Genomic DNA, 20,489 nt, shown 5'->3' with positions numbered 1-20,489 from the left:
CCCCCCCCCCCAGCAGCAGGCTCCCAGTGTCCTTTACCTGTTTACCCACTGATGTGCGGTGCCCGGGGGGCGGGGGGAAGAGGTTAATTCGAGGCGGCAGGGGTTTTTAGAAGCTGTCGCAGGCATCATGCTGCAATACCTCTCACCAGGTGTTTGGTTAGCTTAACATCTCCTCCTCTGATATCCTGCATGGGCGGAGGGGCAGAGGGGCAGCGGGGGAGGGGGGGTTAGGAAGCCTCAGAACTTCCCTCTGTCATTTACCTTTAATTACACTGCCAGCTTTTCAGGTTCTCTGTCTGGATTCCTTAATTGCCATTAGATAGAAAAATAACCGAAGGACTCCCACCTTCCCCGTGTACTCCAAGGCAGCTCTGCTCCAGACTGCCGGGGACCACCACCCCTAGCGTGTTTGGATGACCCAGACTAGACCTGGGGTGAGGATCTCACCAGTCTGCCCCACGGGCACTTCCAAAATCAACATCCTTTTGGTCACCCTGGCCAGAAGCCCAAGTCCACTGGCCTCCTCCTATGCCCCCACTGACCACATCTGATTGGTTGCCAAGTCCAGTGGGTCCTACCTGCTCCGTGCACCTTCCCTGGATCAGTTCTTTCCTGTTCCCACCATACTGCTACTCTCACTCAGGCCCCCTCATTTCTTACTAAATTCCTGGAATGGCTTCCTAACTAGTCTCTCCTACTAGTCTCTGTGCTCTGACTCATTCTCCATAGCAGCAATCCCCCCAGACAACAGCCTCATGAACCAGGAGGGTCCCAGGGCCCTCGAGAGAGAGCCAAACTCCTTAGCTTAGCATTTGAAGGGCCTTCTGACTGGCCTCTTTCTGCCTCTCCAGCTTCATCTTGGGCCCTATGCCCTCTGTCCCTTGCATTCGGCCACACAGGATGACCTACCGTTGCCCTAACATGGGGTTTCTCAGCTGTGGCTCTACTGACGTCTCGGGGCCAGTACTTCTGTGCTGTGGGGGGCTGTCCCGTGCAGGCTGTTTAACAGCATGGCAGTAGTACCAGTCCGAGCGGTGACGACCAAAAATGTCTGTAGACATGATTGATAAATGTCTCCCGGGGGCAAAATTGCACCAACCCCCCTACTCCCCTTTGAGAACCTCGAGGCACATCAGGCGGTTTTGAGTCCTTTTGTTCCCACTCCTTCCATACCCTGGTGAAACTCCCATGCAGCTTTCCAGCTCAGCCAAGAATTTCCTGAACTTCTCCCTACCCCTACCCAGCAGTGCTCGCCACTCCCTGCTTCCTGCCCACGGTGTATTCCAGGTGAGTGCGAGGTCCTTGATGCTGTATTGTAAGTAACATCTGCTGAACAGCTCTGTCCCTCACTGGGCTGTGGACTCCTGGATGGCAGGGACCATATGATTCGTCTCAGTCTCCACCCTCGGGGGACATCTCTACACATAGTCAGTTCTCTGTGTTTGGGGAATGAATGTCTACATACATTGTGGGGTGCAGTTGTAGCTTTGCAGTTTTCTCTATTATTTCGTTAATGACAAGGCACTGGGGTGGAGAGAAAAAATAATACTGAGCAAGATTCCTGGCTAGATTGTCTCGCTGGAAGGTAAGAGTTGAAGTTCCTCCTTGAGGGTACACGGAAGGGAAATGAAGTTGGTGCCTTTTAGGACTGGCGCCTGAGCCACAGCTCAAAGGTCTGGTCTCCCTGCCTCTGTTCTACCCACCCCAGATCTTAAAGGAGCAGCCAGCCTCACGTGAGGACAGTACTTAACCAAAGGCCAGGAGGCAGGGCTGCCACCAGCACTTATAGCAAGCACCTTCGAGAAAATTACAAAAGGGAGCCCGTCCTCCCTGGGAGGGGTTGCAAGGCAGTAAGTGGAGCATGGGCTGCATGTCAGCCCCACAAAGCCTCTCGGCTGTGCCCGCGTGCAGGGCACAGGCTGTACCTCAGCACTTAGCCCCTGCACCGGAGGACGTCCAGATGCGCAGAATCTCAGGAGTGGGAGGAAACCTCACAGCTGGAGCCCAGCCCCAAGGTTAATTTACTTTGTTGGGCAGAGGTGGGACTAAAGCCTGGGCTTCTGACTCCCGTCCTGAGCTTCCCTAGAATACCCACCTGTCACCCTCCCCCAGGTGATGGGGACAGGGCGGCTCTGGGCCCAGATCTACTCTGGCGAGGAGCCCAGTCCACTTCTGGTCACACAAAACCAGGCTGCTTCGGTAGAGCAGGACAATACCATGTTCTCCTTCACTGGTTTCCCCAGCTCCCCGCTGACGTATGCACCGGGGCGGGTGTGGCTGCCCTTGCTGGCAGAGATCCACCCCTCCCGCGCTCTGCTCCATGGTGGGGAAAAGCAAGAGGCCGCAGGCCAAGCCCGTTTATCACAGGGTACTGGTTGACAGTCGCCTCTTTCTAGAGAGGAAGGGAAGAAAGCCCACCCAGGTACAGCAGTGGTTCCATGGCCTGCTTCCCGCTGATTGCGTATGTGACTCTGGGGCCTGACTTTCACCTCCCAGGGCTCTTGGGAGGTTCAGATGAGGTCATGCTCATGAAATCCCATGAAAAGCCTGTACGGTTATAGGGGGTCATTAAGGTGACCCCCTATATGGGTGAAGGGGGCTAACTCCCCGCACCGTGAGCCCTAAGGTTCCTGGGGGAAGGGAGGGCAGCAGCTGGCCATCTATCTGGCAGCCCAGGGAAGTCAGTTTGTCTGGGACCAGAGAGCAGTCCTTCCCTTTCCCATCAAGGGTAGTGCTGGGTCAGCCAGCCAGGAGTCTCCCCTTATCGCTGCAGAGAGGGATCAAGGTCTACAGGGCATTGGCTGTCGAACCTCAGTGTATGAAGAATCATCCGGGGTGGGTTGGGGATGAGGGTGTGCCTGCCAAATGTGCAGATTCAAGGGTCCCGTCTGCAGAGGCTCTGATCCAGCAGGCCCTTAAACAATGCATTTTAGCAGCTCCCTTCCCCCTAGGTGATCTGAATGCAGGGGGTGGATGGGTCACACTTCGAGTCCTGACTGGTGTGGGCAAGAGAATACACTCTCTAGAAGCGGACAGCCTTACTGGTTGTGTGGCCTTGAGTGAGTCATTTCCTCTAAGGCCCAGTTTCCTCAGATGGGGAGGTGATGCCTTCACAGAGCGTTCTGGGTTTTAAGTGAGGTCATGCGGGCGGTGCAGGAGCTCGGGGCTTGGCCTGGGGTGAGCAGTGGGTATAGGCTGGTGCTGTCCTCTCAGAGACTGAACGCAGAACGAAGGGGCCATCACTTCAGAGGAGGGGTGACAGAGAATGAGAGCCAGGGAGGGGGCGCCAAGCTCCCAGGGAGCCAGCGGCTGGGAGCCACCCGCAGGCTCGGACATCAAGGTGGAGATGTTGTTCCTTTGTTCAGTACCATGCCCAGCAGGCCCAGCCTGGGGTGGTGATTAAAGCCTAGACAACACGCCTTCACAGAAAGGTCAGAACTTGAACTAATTGAGGGGAAGGGCAGCTCAATTAAGTGAAGAGTCTGTACAACACACTGTTCCTCGAGCGGTGCTGGGCGTCGCTCCCTGCACGCCAAGCCGCCGCACGCAGTCAGCCCGCGGCTGCCGGAGTAGAGGGGACCTCGACGTAGACGCGGGAACCTCACCAGCACAGCCGCCACTGGAGCCCAGCACGCTGCTGCTGGAGGACGGAGACAGCTCATCTCGGGGGTGGGGGCTCTCAGCGCTCCGGGTACACCGGACTTTTTGTCATCAAGGGTCCCTCTGAGTTATCATCAATCCTGCACCGGTAGGGTGTGAGCAACTGGGTAAGAAAGCTTTCCGAGTCTGCTCCCTGGGGTGAAAGGAGAGGAGGGCCAACAGGGGAGGTCTGCACAGCCCCCTTGGGGAGGACGCCCACAGAACATCGCCTGGCCCTGCCCCCACCCCCTTCACAACATCCCACCCTGGGCTCCAGATTCATTCAGCTTAAGCCCCCGTCCAAGAGTCTACCGCGGTGGGGAAAGCAGACTTCGGAGTCAGGCCTTCCGCGCTGGTGGGAAGACCTCTGAATTCTACCTGTAAAGTGAAGCTGCCTCATGGTTCCGTGAGGAAGCCCAGAAATGAGTGGCGCCTCCACAGACCCTCGTATGGTGGCTGCCCCCGTGGCCAGGCTCTGCCCTTTCTCCTTGACAGTGCCGGGCACACAGTAGGGGCTCAGCAGTAGCTTGATGGGACACCAGCTCATGCAGTCCCAATTGTTAGGAGCTAGTTGGACAGTTAGGGAGTCAGGGCCAGGGTCCCCAACAAGAAAAGATGGAGTCAGGACAGCTAAAACAGCACTGACGTCCTGTCTGCAGCTGAGACAGGACAGCACTGACACTCTGCTCTGCAGCCTTTGCAGAAGTGACTTCTACAAAATGTCCTATAATAAAACAATTAACCACAAAGCATTTGTCACCATCATGGGCAAAGGGCAGTTAAGACATAGGCCCCCAGATGTCAGCCAAAAAAGACCATCAGCGTGTAGACATTAACCTAATCTGTAGAGGGATATGTGATCAAAGCCCCAATTGACACGACTTGGCACACGCTGATTGCTTAAGATAGCTCCGCAAGAGAGCTCATAAACCCCCTAACCTTAGAAACTCCAGGGCCAGCCCTCTCCACCCCTCTCCCTCTCCGGGAGCTTTGTACTATCGCTCAATAAACTTCGCCTTGCTGCCCACCGCTCTTCGTCTCGTCTACCTCTTCGTTCTTCGAAGCGGCGTGAGCAGGAGCTGCGGGCACTAAAGGCAGAGAAATCCTGCCACACACCCTCCCTCTTGGCAGCCGGACCCAGCAACACGACCCTAACACGTCATTCCCCGGCTCAAACACTCTGGCCCCAGGCTGCCCACAGAATCGAGCCTTTCGCCCAGTGGTAGACCCTCCATGGGCTTCCAACCCACTCTCTCCCCTGACAATAAACTCACACCACACGAGATCACTCTGTGTTCTCCAAACACATGAGCAGCAGCCCCCCCACACACACACCTTGTGTCCTAACTCATGCTGCCACCACCCTATATCCCCATGGTGATGGGAAGGCCCTTTTCTGTTGAGGGCTTATTTCACTCTTCCCAGAGGCTGTCCCAGGATCATTCTCTGTCCCCAGCCCTGAGGGCAGTGTGTGCCCTTCCCAGGATGCTTGTCTGCTCAGGCCTGTGTCTGTCCTGACCACCTGAGGGGTGGAGACAGAGACGTGTCATTCCCTCCTCTCCAGAGCGTGACGCGCAGTAAATGTTCTAAGAACACCTCGGCAGTAGGGGCTTCCCTTGGGATGCTGAGGATGCTGTTTGGACCAGAGCCCCGGCCCTCCAAGAGGGCAGAGCTAAGACCGTGGAGTCCTGTTCTCTGCCTGGAGGCCAAGTTGCCCCCATTCCACCAGCAAGACATCTGTGCTCTGTCAGCGGAGGCTTCCGGGCTGTCTGTAGCCATGTTACGTTGTTTCAAGCTCACTAATTAGACATCATTAGACACTAGGTTCCCAGGACGCACTAGCCGCGGCAGGAGCCCAATTCCGCCCAGCCAGGCTGCTTCCTCTCCCGACCGCTTGGCCTCTGGGCCAGGCTCTGCCCCTGACCCTGCAGGTCACGTCTCCCTGCCGTGCGGCACTGGGACTCATTCCCTGTTCATCTGACCCTTGACACCCACACCCCAAAGTAGGCTGATGAAGGGGACAACATAAAGGAGACCCAGGCTGGCTCTCCCGAGAAAGAGAACAGACTGTAGCCACGTGAGCAAGGTCAGCTCGTTCAGTCATGAAGAACCATATGTGACCCGCTAGGGACTAAGCATAGCAATTCTTTTTAAGATCCTAGGCCAGCTTCTCCGTGCCCCACGGCAGGCTTCTGGGATGACTTCCCTGCACTAAGTTGGTGTTGATTAGTGAAAATTATCTAATGCAAGCTCATTTTAACATTAGCTTAAAGCTACACATAATTAGGAAGATAAATCAGCTGCTGAAAAAAAAAATCCGATGAAGATACACAGATGACTTTTAGGATCGGCTGCCGGTCTGGGTTGCTGGCCTGGTGCTCTGAGCACTGGACAGTCCGTGGGCAGAGCAAGGTGGGAGTCGGAAAGTACCTGCTGTGGTATTTCTGGATTGACCTACCAGGGCAAGACAACTGGGGTTGGCAGTTGACCCGGGAGGTTCTAAGAAGCCGAAAGGACAAATTCGTGGTCACTGCCAGGTGATGCTACCTGGGAGGGCTTCCCCAGAGAGGAGAGTGTAGGGAGGGGTGCAGTTGGGGAAGGTGGTCCGGAGGGCATTGGGTTGCAAGGAATAAGGTGAATCTCTGCACTCCCTGGCCTCCGGCCTAGTACATTCTACAGCCCCACCCTCCCTTCCACACTGGCTGCTCTGGCTCTCCATTCCTGGGAGGCCTCTGCTATAGCCCTGGGGCTCCATGGGAATCAGACTCGGTTCCATCCAGCTCCACTAGTGACCAGTGGTGTGACCCTGTCCCCTATGAACCTGTTGCCTCATCTATAAAATGGGAAGTTGCTGGCTTGTTGTGAAAATTTTATGAAATAATATATTCTAAGGGCCGGCACCTGCACGTCTGGCATTGACAAGAGCAGCCATCGACCCCCTCCCCCAAATGCCCTGCTGTTTCTTTTCTTTTTACCTCCGTCAGACTTAAGGTCAGGGTCCACATTTTATTCCACTGTATATTTCTCGAACCTGGCACATAATAGGTCCCCAATAACATGTTGAATGAATGAACAAATGTGTGGGATCTCCAGGCAGTCTGGGAACCCTCAGGGGACGGGGGGATGTTAAGAACACTCATAGCCTGTCCTCAGAGACCCACCAAAAAGTAAAGAACCCTGGTCTCTGCCACCGCCCCAAGCATTTGCAGAGTCACTGCTAGAAAAGAGAACAAAAATTATGCAGAGCCTGCCACCTACCCAGGCAGTACTTCGAGGGGTCCCACAGAATGAGGACCACCATACAAGCTGTGCGGGGATGAGCTTACGGATTTTTGGAAACCTGGTCTAGGGAGACTAATAATTAGAAAAGCCATAGACTCTATTGCAGCGCTAAGATTATGGGATCATTAGCAAGTCCACAGACTCCACGAATTTCAGAGAAGGAAAAACAGAACTGGGGAAGGCAGCAGCTGCAGCTAAAGCTGACTGGTCATAGCGCCTGGGGTGGTGAGGTGCGGTGGGGGAGGGATCTAGCGGGGATAGCTAGAGTGACTCAGGGAGGTGGGGGTTGCTCAGGACAGTGCCAGGAGCACAGGCAGGCAGGCAGCCAGGACCCACCCTGGCTCAACTGTTCTCTGCCCTGCTCCCCACCTCCCCCCGCCAGGTGGAATCGTGCCCAAGAACAGGCTCTGCCTTGTACACTGTGAGGAAAGGGAGGTGGATCTCACCAGTCAAGGTGAGGCAGCATCCTAGAGACTGAAAATATGGAGGGATTAGGGGTGGTGGCTGGGAATCCCAAGGTCTCAGCTTGTCAGTGAGGTCACAAGCCCCAGGGGGGCCAGAAAATGGCCATTCAGAGGACAAGGTAGGTCCCCGGAAACTCAGTTTCCAGGTGATACCTGCCCCAACGTCTCCAAGTAGAGAGAATCTTCTTCTCACCCATTCAGCACAGATCCGAGCAGCTAGGTGCCGTGTACTTGTCCGTCTCCAAACTGTGAGCTTCCCAGAGCCTGGCTGGCAACAAATACACTTTGTTTCTGTAGATTTCAAAGGAAGAGGTGGCCCCAGAGGGCACTCCCCAAGAGTAAGGGCATTTGTAGCAGAAGCGCACAAGCCTGGACTCAAACCTGGGGGGAGCCCCAGCTAGCCTCTTACAAGCTCTGTGACCTTGTGCTTTCCCCGAGCCTCTGGGAGGAGAGCACTTCCCCCGTGAGGTGCTGAGGGTTGGATTGATTAAAGGAAATAGCGTAGCTCCCACCTTTCCACAATGTTAGCCTCTCTTCATAGAAATCCCTTTTATCTGCATACGTTACTCATCTTTTCCAAGTGCCATCTCCTAGTCTTGCGTTACAGCCTCCGAGCAGACTTGTGAAAGTAAGCAAGAGGCAAGAATTATCCCCGCTTACAGATGCAGAGATGGAGGCCTAGCAGGGTCAAATGATTTGCCCAAGGTCACCAAGTGGGCGGGGATAGAGACAACCTGAGTGAGAATGAGGACCCCAGGCTCCTGGCTCCCGACTGTGTACTTCCCTTGGCAGTGGCCTGGTCTCCTGAGACCACAGCCCAACAAACCTGGATCTGCCCCCCACAAAACCGAGAGAAGGTCAGGAAGAAGTCACCCCTTTATTAAGGCCCCCATCTTTGAACTTGAACTCCCTGGGAAACACCCATCCTCAGAGTTTCAGGGATCCAAAGTGCCAGATTTCAGAGGAACCGAGCGTAGGCCTCCTTCTCCTCCAAAGAGAGAAACACGGTCGGCCCCCCTGCGCCCCACTGCCCACCTATGAAAGCTTTAGTTCCTGAGAAGTATTTCCAGACTGCCCTCAGGCTCTTCGGGCTGGGTTTGCAGCCAGGCAGGCCCTTCTGGATGACAGCGTGAGGGGAACACCCTCGGGGATGCCCAGTTTAGGAACGGGGCCCTCTGTGCCTTCCTGTTTTGTCTCTGCCCACGGCAGATCCTAGAGAAGACCTTTGGCTGAGGGTTCAGATGCCACAGCCCTGCCGACAGCGGAGGTGGGCAGACAGCCCCTTGGACAAACAGCTACCACCTAATCAAGGCCAACAGGTGGGGCTGGGGGGAGCAGGCAGCTGGTCCTCTCTGAAATACACCTGCACAGAGCCCCCGGCAATGAGAAGTTGACTCCTAACTCCCCTAATTCATCTCCTGGCTGCAGCAGCCCCACTTCCTTGGAGGCAATTCCGCCACACTTCCCTCCCCTGCTCTGAGAGAGGACAGAGAAGGCAGCAGTTACTTTCCAGAACAATTGACATTTGTGGGATACTTTCTTGGTATCCTTAGCTTTCCCACGTAGTTTCCTCCTTGTTTTTCCAAACCATCCAGAAATCTAGGTATCAGCCTCCCATTTTGCAGGTCAGGAGACTCAGAGAAGGAAGTACTTTACCCAAAGGAACACAGCTAGTGAGTGGCCATTATCTGGACAGAAACCACCTTTCAATTTCAAGGTCTTTCAAGGCCTGTCCTTGACCTTGACATGAAGTGGGGTCTCCATTGCTCAGAAATTCCGGCTCCTGGGATCAGTGATTGCGCATAAAGGAGAGACGCTCAGAATCCAGCAGCCAGAGAGCTCGGGGCTTGGCAGGGGTGCTGCCGGGACAGGCTGGGGCAAGATCCCGGAAGGGCTGTCAGTGCTGGGTCCCTGGAGCTGCAGCTGCACCATTACCCACAAGGCTCAATGGGACAGGGACTCTGGAGCTGCCCTGTGCCTCTGAAACAAAGTCCGTGCCAGAAGGTTACTGGTGCAGGGAAGAAGGGTAAGGTGGATCAGACTTTTTTTTGTTTCTGTATCTGCCGCAAGTCACTATCTCAATGCTCAGCATGGGGCCCGGTACAGGGACGGGGCCTGGTACAGGGACAGTGCTCGGTACTATCTGTGGGATGGCCTTGAATGAGGGGAACGCTGACTGCGACTAATAGGGGAAGACAGTGGGCTCTACTCCGTGGCAAACACTGCCACCTGCAAGGTGAGTCTCCTGGCACGGCGAGCCAGAGACTCCAAGACTTTGCCGTAGCCCTTGTGCCCGTGTTCCCAGCTCTGCACCCCCATCAACCGCCCAGACCTCGAACCAAGCTGCTAATCTGGCAAACCATGCCTCCTGTTCTGGTGCTTTTCCCCAAATCCTTCTGCCCCTCCCCCAGCTCACAGCATTCTTTTCCCTGCGGCCAGTTTGTTACAATGGAGATTAAAGGAGTCCCCTGGGTAATGTGCCTTTCAACACATTGAAAGGGGACTTCTCCAGACACTTGCTTCTCTAGAGGGATGGAGAGGGCCGGATGGCCATTTGGAGACGGTCTCCAACCATTTATACAAATCACTGACTGCCTGTGGCCACCAGGGCCTTGCAAAGGAGGCTCAGAGGAGTAAGGTGGGGTCTCACTCTTCCAAAGCTGCCAGTCCCTGAGGATAAAACGGGCTCTCCCAAAGTGAGCTGTGTGCCAGGCACACAGGGGGAAGAAACAAGGAGCCACGTCTGACAATAAAAAGGTCACTTTTGTTTGTTTTAGAGAGCAGGCGCAGGGAGGGGAGGGCGAGGGAGGGAGAGAATCTTAAGCAGGCTCCACGCCCAGTGCAGAGCCCCGCGTGCCGCTCGATCACACGAGCCTGAGAGCATGACCTGAGCTGAAATCAAGAGTCGGACGCTTAACTGACTAAGCCACCCAGGTGCCTCCAAAATGGTCACTTTTGAATTGAAAACTTGATAAAAGTGCCAAGGAAGAGGTAGCCCTGGGCTGGGCCCTGAAAGAAAGGAGACAAAGCCATCAGCAGGCAGAGGAGGGGTAGGGCCAGGCCTGCTACCCACACCCCACTGTCCCCCATCAACCAGGGTCTCCGCTTCAACAGGAATGAAGGCTCCTGGCTAATCAAAGCTGCCTGGTCCACCAGCCTCCCTCTCTTGGGCTGTGGGGCCTTCGTGGGGCACTGGTGATTCTGACCTGGGGAGGCTGCATAATCTCCCTGCCCTTGGTCTAAGGACAAACCATTTCACCCTTTTGGACCTCAGAGGACTCTTCGCAGAAACGAAGATAATACTCTGCCTCGCATGGTGATTGAGGCTCAAAGGACATGGGGCAGCGTGTAGTAGGCAGTGAAGTGTACGTGGGTATGGGGCCCAGAGTGCAGGGTCAAGGGTCAGCCTTTGAGGTAGGGGGCAAGTTTCCTATTCTCTAGGCAACCTCACTAAACCCACACAGGAGCCTCGAAAACAGAGGCCACTGGGCACAAGGAAGTCTGGGTGCAAAGATGGGGGGAGTCTCAGCCTTCCTGCTGCGTTCGGACCCACGTGGAGCCAGATCCTCAGCGTCACAAGTCCTTCCCTAACCCGGGTCTGCGTTGATGCCTCTGCCCCGCGCCCTCGTCAGGCCCTCAGCATGCTGTGTGCTAAGAAGGGTTTAGCAGACCATGCTGTGGTTTATATGTCTGTCTTCTACTGAAGTGCTTAGCACACAGTAACCTCGAAACATCTGTCCAGTGACCAGATGAAGTCTCCTTCCAAATCACCAGTCCGCCCGAACTGCTGCTGTGGGCCCTCTCCCTCTGCTCTTGTATGTAAGATCCCAAAGTTTCCCAGCCCACACGTGATCTCACTTGAAGTCCACCCCTCCCCCAGCCCTCTGCGGTTACAATGATCTTAGCAGTCCCCTCCCCTGCTCATCTCTGCATGGGAAAGGCCAGGGACTCATTTCTCGGTCCCTGAAGACACCTTTCCTGCCTGCAGTTTGTAAGCAAAGTCCGTCATTCAGTGACACTGAAATGAGGGGAAAAGGCAGCAGGAAAAAACCACACCCCACAAGCAAACACGGCCGAGTGTCTGAATGCCAGGCAGCCAGCACTGCTGCACGGCCTGCTGCCACCTGCAGAGGCCGAGGTAGCAGCTGACCCGACTGCCTGCTTCCAAGGCCTTCCTCCCAGGCCACCAGCTCCCACCGCCACTTCGGCTGGGCTCTTTCCTCACTGCCCTCTGCCTCCCTCCAGCCCAGTCAGATTTTCAAAGTGTCCCCCTAGTTGGGCTCCTCTCTCTGGATCCCTGAGGTTCGAAGCCCTCGATGGTCTGCGACGGTGGGTAAGTCCCGGCCACTCCCCTGAGCCTTAGTTTCCTGTTTGTCACTCAGGAGTAAAACGACAGCTCCTCATGAGGTTCTACTGAAGATGAAATGAGGTAAAAACGAAACTCTCTGGGACACAGCTGGACGTGTGTCTGTCCTTTTGCCTCCCCACCACAGTCCCCCTCATAGTGGGATAGGACACACATGCCTCACCTGTGAAACAGGTCAATGTCTCTGTCCGACCTCCTTCTTGGGGTCCGAGAAGACGGTGCTATAGAGACGGGAGCGACTGTGAGTAAGGGTGGGGCCCAGAAGGCCTGGGAGTTGAGTGGACATAGACAGGGTCAGAGGCTGCCTCTGCGGGGGTGGGGGTGGGGGACAGAGGGAGAAGCAGACTCCCTGCTGAGTGTGAAGCCAGATGACACTGGGGCTCCATCCCAGGACCCTGAGACCATGACCTGAGCCCAAGTCAGATGCTTAACCGACTGAGCCACCCAGGTACCCCCAAAGCTGCTTGCTGTTTTGAAGGAAAAGTCTTTTGCTCCTGCTCCCAAGTCTCTTAATAGAGAAATTGTCCATTCCAGTTTCCTTCTCTTTCCCCTTTCAACCGTGCAATTCACCTCCCTCAGGAAGCCCTCCCAGATTAGGTTAAAAAAAAAAAACGCTTTTCCTTCCAGCACATTCCCCGCACTATTTGAGTTAACTCTTGAAGGGCAAAAACCACAGCTTCTATCCTTCTATGGCTGGTGCCTGGTACACAGTGGGCACTCGGGATGTAACAACTAGTTAAATATGTACATAGTATAGACTCGTTCACAACTGTTAAAGTTTCTGTTGTTAAATATTTAAAGAACTAAAAACATTGCACTGGGAACATTGGGACTAGCAGCCCCTGTGGGCAGAGGTCCTGTCTCTCCCCTTTTGTAACAGGGGCACACAACCTGTACCCTGGGTTGGGACCAGGCTAGCTCCATTCAAGGCCCTTGGTTCAGTCCTGCTGCACTATCATCAGACAGGAGGGCAGGACAGCACAGTGATTAAGAGCAAGGACTTCGGCTTTCGAATCCTGGCGCAGCCACTTACTAGCTGTGTGACCTTTGGCGAGTAACTGTTCTGAATCAAAAAAGAAGACAAATACCCATCTCACCTAGTTGTCGTAAGAAGCAGAGGAGATGATGAAAGTAAATTTTTAGCACAGTGCCTGGCACATATGAAGTGCTAACAAATCAAGGCTTTTAGTATTGCATCGTGAGACCTGACCCCTTACCCCAGCTGCCTGGTATTGTCATCCTTGTCCTTTCTCCTCCTCTTCTCAAACTCGCCTTTCTCTTTTGCAGAATGCAATATACAAAGAAAGCTCAGGCAAATAAGGAGAAATTTCTTACAGAGGGAGGGTGGAAATAGGGACAGTGAAAAGTTAATCCTTCTGGGGCACCTGGGTGGCACAGCAGTTAAGCGTCTGCCTTCGGCTCAGGGCGTGATCCCGGCGTTATGGGATCGAGCCCCACATCAGGCTCCTCTGCTATGAGCCTGCTTCTTCCTCTCCCACTCCCCCTGCTTGTGTTCCCTCTCTCGCTGGCTGTCTCTCTCTGTCAAATAAATAAATAAAATCTTTAAAAAAAAAAAAGAAAGTTAATCCTTCCTTCTGGCAGCCAATGTAGTCAACAACCTGCATCACCCCTTCCAGGAAAGGAGCGTCACCACTGGTCTTTCTGGGTTGGTCTTCCCTCCAGGGGTAACAGGACTCAACCACATCCACTGAGCTGAATTAGAAGGGTGAACCCAAGCCACTCCTGTTGTATCTTCTGCACCAGGCACTAAAGGCTGCTGGTGTTTCTTAATAAATTTCTATGTGGGGGAGCCAGATTTAGCAAATAAAAAGACAGGGTGCCCCATTAAATTAGAATTTCAGATAAACAGCAGAGAACATCTTAGCAGCAGCATGCCCCATGCAATGTTTGAGGCACACTAACACTAAAAATTATTTGTTAAACAACAAATTTAACAGGATATCCTATGTTTTATCTGGAAACGCTATGCAAGGTGCCCCTAGCCAAGGGCATACAGTAAAAATTAAATTCTTCCCCCCTGCCCCACAACCTACTGGTCCATCAGTATTCTGACCAGCCACTCTGGAAACATCCCCTCCTTTCAACCCCCAAGCAGAGACACACAGTAAGTGAGAGCTTCCCCGCCCCACCCCAGCTGTTGAGTCCAGTGATGTGCCTTGTCACAGAGCCAGGCACATAGTAGGTGCTCAAAATACATTTCTTCGTTTATTCCAGGCTGCTTGACTTCTAGTACTGGCCCCAAGGGGGTGTGAATGCCAGTGCAGTCTTGACTCTGGGGGGCCTCCTAAGCACAGCGTGGCTGGGGTAGGGGTGGGGAAGTCCCACCACCCAATTCCGGGGTGGGTTTTGTGAATCCCTGGGCAGTACATGGGTTGTTACCAAGACCTCTCGGTGGCCCATTTTACCACAAAGCCCCACAGCCCCCACTCTTCCCTACAGAGAGGAACTTGACAGGGAAAAAGAAGCACGAGCAGAGGAAAGCCAGCCCCTCTGGACACTGTAATAATGACAAACAACCGCCCAGCACCTTGTGACTTGCCAAACACGTTCCCATCCATCCTCTTTGGGGACCTCACCAACGGCTGGGCTTAAGGGAGGGCTCCTGGGCCCATTTTCCAGAGTGGTCAGGAAGTCCTGCCCCAGGCCCTGCCTCCGAGGTGGGGGTCCCACCGGTGTGGGGGGTGGGGCCTACCTTCTGGGCCTGTTGGATCATCTGCCTGACCACCTGCTTGAGGTGGGGCCCCCTCTCCTCTTTGGGGGGGTGGGTGAAGAGGGTGATGCGGCTCACGCCGCGGTAGACGCCCGTGTCGGTCCAGCCCAGGTCCAGCGGGGGCACCTCGGTGTCGGAGCGGTCGGGCCAGTAGGCCAGGGACTCGCAGGGCTCGGCCGGGGCCTGCGGCGGGGCTTTGGCCTTGGCCTTGCTCTTGACCCGAGCGGCGGCGGCGGCCGCGGCGGCATCCTCGTAGGGGCTCCAGGCGGCGCGGAGGGCCTGCTGCTCCCGGCTGGAGAGGAAGTCCCGCAGCTTCTCCTTCTTGACCAGCTCGCGGTAGGCCCGCTCGCCGCCGCCCAGCAGCGCCTCCAGCGCGGCCCGCCTCCGCTCGCAGTAGTAGAAGGCGGCCTGCGCCTCGGTCACCCTCTCGTTCACGTGCCCCTCGTCCAGGCAGCTCAGCTGGGACTCGGCCATGGCGCCCCGGCCGCCGGTCCCGGTCCCGGCCCCGGCCGCGGTCGCCCCGCCGCACCTGGAGCCGAGGGGCGGGGCGCCTCACCTGGCCGCGAGGTCGGCCAATCGGCGCGGGCCGGGGCGCGGGCGCGGCCGTCGGGCGGGGAGGGGCGGCCGCGCCCTCGGCCTCCCCGGGGCCGCGAGCCGAGCCGGCCGCCTGGGGGGGCTTCCCGGGGAGGGGGGGGGACGCGGCGGGGCCTAGGCCTGCGGGGCCCGGCCAGGCCCGGGGGCTCCAGCGTAGGCAGGAGCTTGCGGGGTGGTGGGGGGGGGGCGTGGGGGTGGCTGTGGGAGTAGGGGTCCTAGTTAGACGCACCGGAGGCCTCTGGCCGGCTTCTGCCTCCCGGCCCCGACCCTTCGGTGGCGATCTAACCCTTCCTGCGGCCTGCCAGGGCCGGCCTCGTACCGGCGCGCGTTCATCTTCCCCGCGGGGATGGCCCGAGCACGGGCTTTGGTCGGGGTGCCTCCGGCGTGGTGAATCTGACCACTCCCTGCGTTGAGGGTGTGGGGGCCCCTGCTGCCAGATGGGATTGTGAGGGTTGGGGGATGGGGTGGTTGTGCAAAAGCGAATATGCTAATAAAACCCTCAGTTCCCGGCCCGCACGTCCCAGTTCTGAGATCAGAGGGCTCCAGAAGCTGTCAATACAGCACCTTCACCACGATAAAATTTCTCAATAATAATAATAATAATAAGTAAATAAAATCCAAATACAGCAAGGACGTAAGCTGCAGTGGTATGATCCTCCCCCCCCCCATTTTAATTTGAACTGACTTGTGTGTGTGTGTGTGTGTGTGTGTGTGTGTGTGTGTGTGTGTGTTTGGGCAAGATAGGCTGCCAGAGGCCTGATTACTCTATTAGTGATTCAAAGTACATGTTTGAGCTCAAGGAAAGAAGCCACACACACACTTCACCAGCAGCGGCTGCTCTGCTGTTTCCCATTGGATTGAATACAATCTTCTTAGTCATTAACATATTATTTCGTTCATGCGCTACTGTACAAGTTGATTCTCCACATTCAAAATATTTTCGGATCATAGCAACCAAAGGTTCACATTTCTCCCATTTTATAGCACAGCATCTCAGAGCTGGAAGGAGCATTAGAAACTAGTCCAACCCCCTCATTCTACAGCTGAGGAAATTGAGGCCTTGAGACACGTGGTCTAGCCGGGCCTCCCACAAAAGGAGAGGCGGTGCATGGGGACAATTAAGTTCTCTGTGTCTCAGCGATCTTTGCCCTACATCTCAGCCACCTTTGCCCTTTCTCCTTGTGAAATGACAGAAGGTTACTGGGGAACTGAGTTTAAACCCCAGGGAATTTGAAGAGGTTGCCTACTATTTCTGGGCCTTCCTTTGACAGTGTGGAAAAAAAAATGAGGGCTAGACTGTCAAATATTTGCGACTATTGTGACAGTAGTCAGTCCTGGCACCCAGTGTCAGCCCAAAGATCAGGGGTGGTGGGCAGCGAGATCCCTATCACCATGGCACCCTTAGGACTTGCAACTCCTCACTTCTGGTGACATTTTACTCTTAATTTCATCTTGGAATGGAGACCATTTAGTTTGCTTCCTAAAGATTTTGAGGCCCTAAGAGATGCCAGACTATGCCCTGGGGGCATAGAGGAGCCAGGGAGGTTGGGGGGGGTAACACAGGTGTGACGAAAGTGCTCTGATAAACTCAAGCAGCGGTGCTTTGGGAGCAAACATTTACTCAACGCCCACTATGTGCCTGGCACACAGTATGCACTTAGGACATAGTTCTTTAAAACAGAATAAATTAGGGCCAAGAGAAAGGTATGTGCAGGGAGCCATGGGGACCGTGAAGGAAGAAACAATTAATCTTGTCCAATGGGACGTGGATAAGAGAGGCTTCACCCAGCAGGAGGGGATATTGAGTGGAGCCTAAAGGATGAGAAGATTTCAAGGGGAGAGAGGGAGTGAAGACACTCCAGGCAGAGGGAAATGGCCAGAGCATGAGGCTGGCATCAGGCACAAGAGGCTTCAGGTCAAGATCTTTAACCCTCAGAGCCTCAGTGTCCTCATCTGCAAAATGGGATAACGATGCCAATTTCCTAATGCCTCCCAGATTGTTGTAGGGATTGAACGAGATCTGGTGTTTGATTTAATTAGCTTTTGTGTCTAGCTGGTAGAAACTGGCTTGCAACATTGCTTCCAACACTTTCCTGTGCACAGAAATCACCTGGAGGGTCTTGTGAAAATGCGGATTCTGATTCAGTAGGTCTGAGGGGAGGCCTGAGATTCTGCATTTCTAGCTAGCTCCCAGGTTAGGCTGGTAGTGCTGGCCCATAGACCGCACTTTGCCTAGCAAGGATTCAGAGGCCAGGGAAGAAGAGCATCAACTTTCGTGTCAGGGAGTCCTGGAATGCATCTCACTTTCTTGGGATAAGCTGTGTGTCCCTGGGAAAGTTACTTCCCTTTTCTGGGCCTTGGTCACGAATTCAGTGAAATGTGGGCAATAAAAAATCCTACCTTACAGGGCTTTGTGAAGTGTCTGGCCTAGCAGAGAAGCCAGTAAAGGGTCGTTAGTGTTAAAGTGTGGGAAAATGGGACTAGAAAGAGGGGGACGCTGGGGCCAAATTGTGGGGACCTTGATTTTAGATCTTATCATGTAGCTAGAGGGGAGGCACTGAAGGTTGTTAAGAGACTGATATGGTCATAAAACAATAGCAGTAATTACTATGTGCCTGGCACTGTGCTGAATATTTTAGGGATCCTTCAAATGAATTCATGTAACCCTATTTTAAACATTATTATCATCCCCATTTTATAGGTAAGAAAACTGAAGCACAGCGAGGTTCAGTAGCGTGCTCGAGGTCACCCAGCTAGTGAGTACGAGAGTCAGGATTTAAACCTGGATCATCTGACTCCAGAGCTTGCCCACCCACCCATCTTGCTATGCTGCCTCCGTTGAGAATGTTAGGAAGGGGCATTAGTGAGAGGCAGTGTTCCCCTTGCTTACTAATTTATTCATTCAACAAACGTTTGCCGAATGCCTAGCATGGCGTTCCGGGTTAGAAACCATTCATTCATGTAGTTAGGGATCCTTATTGGGATTTACTACAGCACAGGGCTCCACTCGAGTGGCCGCGGTATAGCTCAGAGCCAAACCGAGTCCTGGTCCACGTGGAGCTCACACTGAAGTGCAGTATTAAGACATGGTTTTTGCTCTCAAGAAGCACACATGTTATGGGACATAAGTTGGAATTGGACAGAAGGTTAGAATCAGAGTAGAATATTTTAGTAACAGTTGACATTGGAAAAGATCTCTCCTAGATGTAACTGATAGGAAACACACACTGTGGTCTTTTTGTAATATTCCCCTTTAGGTACCATGGACTTATTTATTCAACTACCATTTCTGAGCAGGTTGATGTCTACTAGGTAACACGCTTGCCCCTGGGAATAAAAAAGAGGAATCAGACGCGGTAGCTGGCTGCCCTGGGGGCCGCCTTAGTTTAGCTGGGAGTTGGATGCCCACCGCTGTCCTTACAAAGCCGGGGATACGTGACGGCGTTGGCATTCTCCGAGAGGTTCCGGGCTATGGAGTCATTTTAACATACAGTTATCCAATTCGATCTGCCCCTAATCTGGTGAAGAAGACTCTGAAAGGGATTACAGGGAGGGGTTAAAAAGGAATAAACTGAGACTCCCGGGGAGGACCCCTTCCAGGTTAGCTGCTGGCAAGTGGAAATGCGGGGGCACCTGTCCATGCAGCCTGAACCCTCCCCCCGCCCTCCACCGCCCTGGCCTTACCCACCGGGAAATTGTTTCCTTTCAGGCACAGGCTCTATCTACTTTGCATCTGGGGACATTCCATGAGGCAGTGACACCCTAGGAGGAAGCCTCTGGCCCCACACCAGTCCCTCCAGTCCTGGGTCTGGAGTTTCCCGGAGTGAGGTGGAGTCTATCCTGCTTGCATTTCCAACTTCGGAGGCCACGTTGCCCAAGGTGACTGAGCCTTCCTGAGAAATGGGGCCTCCTCCTCAGCAGAAGCTGCCTCCTCCCACCCGGGTCCTTGGCTCCTGGTCACCTTTCTCTCCCCAGGGCATGCTGCCTGCTGTGTGTGCAATGAAGATATGACACCTTGTAGTTCATGCTAATTGTAACTGGGTTCATCTCCAAGCACGTCTATTTTCCCAGGCCCTCCTGTGTAATTCGAGTCCCAAAATAGCCCACCTCATGATATATCAGCTACGTGTCCCGGGGCTGACTTTTTCTCCTCTGTGGGAATTTGTGTCGTGAGCACCTGTTGTAAAACTTTGGGAGACTCTTCGTGCCTGCTGCCTAGCCCTAGAGAGGATGAGCGCATAAGAGGGGTGGTTGGAGCTGGCACCGGGGGCAGGAGGGTGAAGACCCTAGGACTGAGCCAGATGGGCAAAGGCTGTCTCCTCTGACCGGCTCTGCTGGCCGCGAGGAGGGAATACACCCAGGTCTCTCCCCCGCCAGCCATGACTTACCGGAACTTCATCCATTTATTCATGAAGGGTCTTGGGGCCCGAATTACGTAGTAGGCAAGTTCCTGTCCTCCCAGACCTTCCAGACTCGGGGACCTTGTTGTATCTGCAACCTTGGAAGCATATAGGTTCCTCTCCCCAACCACTCTGCCACTGCTTTCTTCTCAGCTCCAGAACATTCTCCTCCACTCTATACCAGTTCCTCAGGCTGCCCACTGGTCCTCTCTACTCGGATGTCCCCCAGGCAGCTCCACGGAAGGGAGGTCCCAAAAGGAAACCACACCCACCTCTCTTCTACCCCCACCCCACCACTGTTCTTCCTGGGTCTCTCCGCTCCCGAATGGCACCACCATCTGCCTGGTTGCCCAAGTGGGCACGCGTCTTGACTCTTGTCCCTCCCTCATGGCTGCCAGGCCAGACGAGGCTCCTTCTGTGACATTTCTCGTTAGTCCTCTTCACCCCATCCCCGCCGCCACTCCCTCCCAGCCAACCCCCCGCACAATGTTGCAAGAGGGTCCTGACTGGATCTTCTCCCCCAGTCCCTTTTAAAATGCGAATATAGCGTGTGATTTCCCTGCAGAGCACTCTTCCAGGGTCCCCATTAGCCCTACACCAACGCGCAAGCACCTCGCAGCCGTTTATGGTCCTATTCGGTTTCTTCTGTGTCCTCCCCCTTCCTCGACATGTGGCACCTTTGCTCAGGGAGCTCCCACGGCTGAAATGCTTTTCCCTCCAGTCCGCCAGCCACTCTTCTGAGTCCTTTGATCCTCCGTTTGGTCACTTCCTCCGTGGTGTCTCCTGACAGGTCTGGCCGGTGCCCTCGCTTCATGCTTAGTCCTAGTGTAACTCGAGCTCTGTGTGGTGGTGGTTGTCACCCCCGCCGGGTGGTAGGTTCCTTGAGGGCAGGACTGTCTTGTTCATCGAGGTGTTCCCAGCTCTTGCACCTTACATGCTGGACTTTTGGCCTGGTTTCCCCTTCTCCACCACCATTTTACTTCAGACTGACTCGGAATAGCTTCTTAAAACCG

At 54.5% G+C, this 20,489-nt stretch overlaps 1 protein-coding gene across 1 annotated transcript in view; it reads right to left on the bottom strand.

The window, feature by feature from the left end:
* Positions 1 to 14,956, bottom strand: part of FAM83F (family with sequence similarity 83 member F) — a 34,006-nt gene extending 19,050 nt beyond the window's left edge. The window contains exon 1 of the mRNA XM_040637571.1: positions 14,465 to 14,956. Coding sequence (XP_040493505.1) covers positions 14,465 to 14,956 — 492 coding nt within the window. The remainder of the gene's footprint in view (positions 1 to 14,464) is intronic.
* Positions 14,957 to 20,489: the final 5,533 nt, after the last annotated feature.

The sequence above is a fragment of the Ursus maritimus genome, unplaced genomic scaffold (genome assembly GCF_017311325.1).
Source record: "Ursus maritimus isolate PB19 unplaced genomic scaffold, ASM1731132v1 scaffold_21, whole genome shotgun sequence".
In the NCBI taxonomy this organism is placed as follows: Eukaryota; Metazoa; Chordata; class Mammalia; order Carnivora; family Ursidae; genus Ursus; species Ursus maritimus.
Note: the sequence above shows the minus strand (reverse complement) of the source record. Positions and strands in the feature narration are given on the sequence as shown.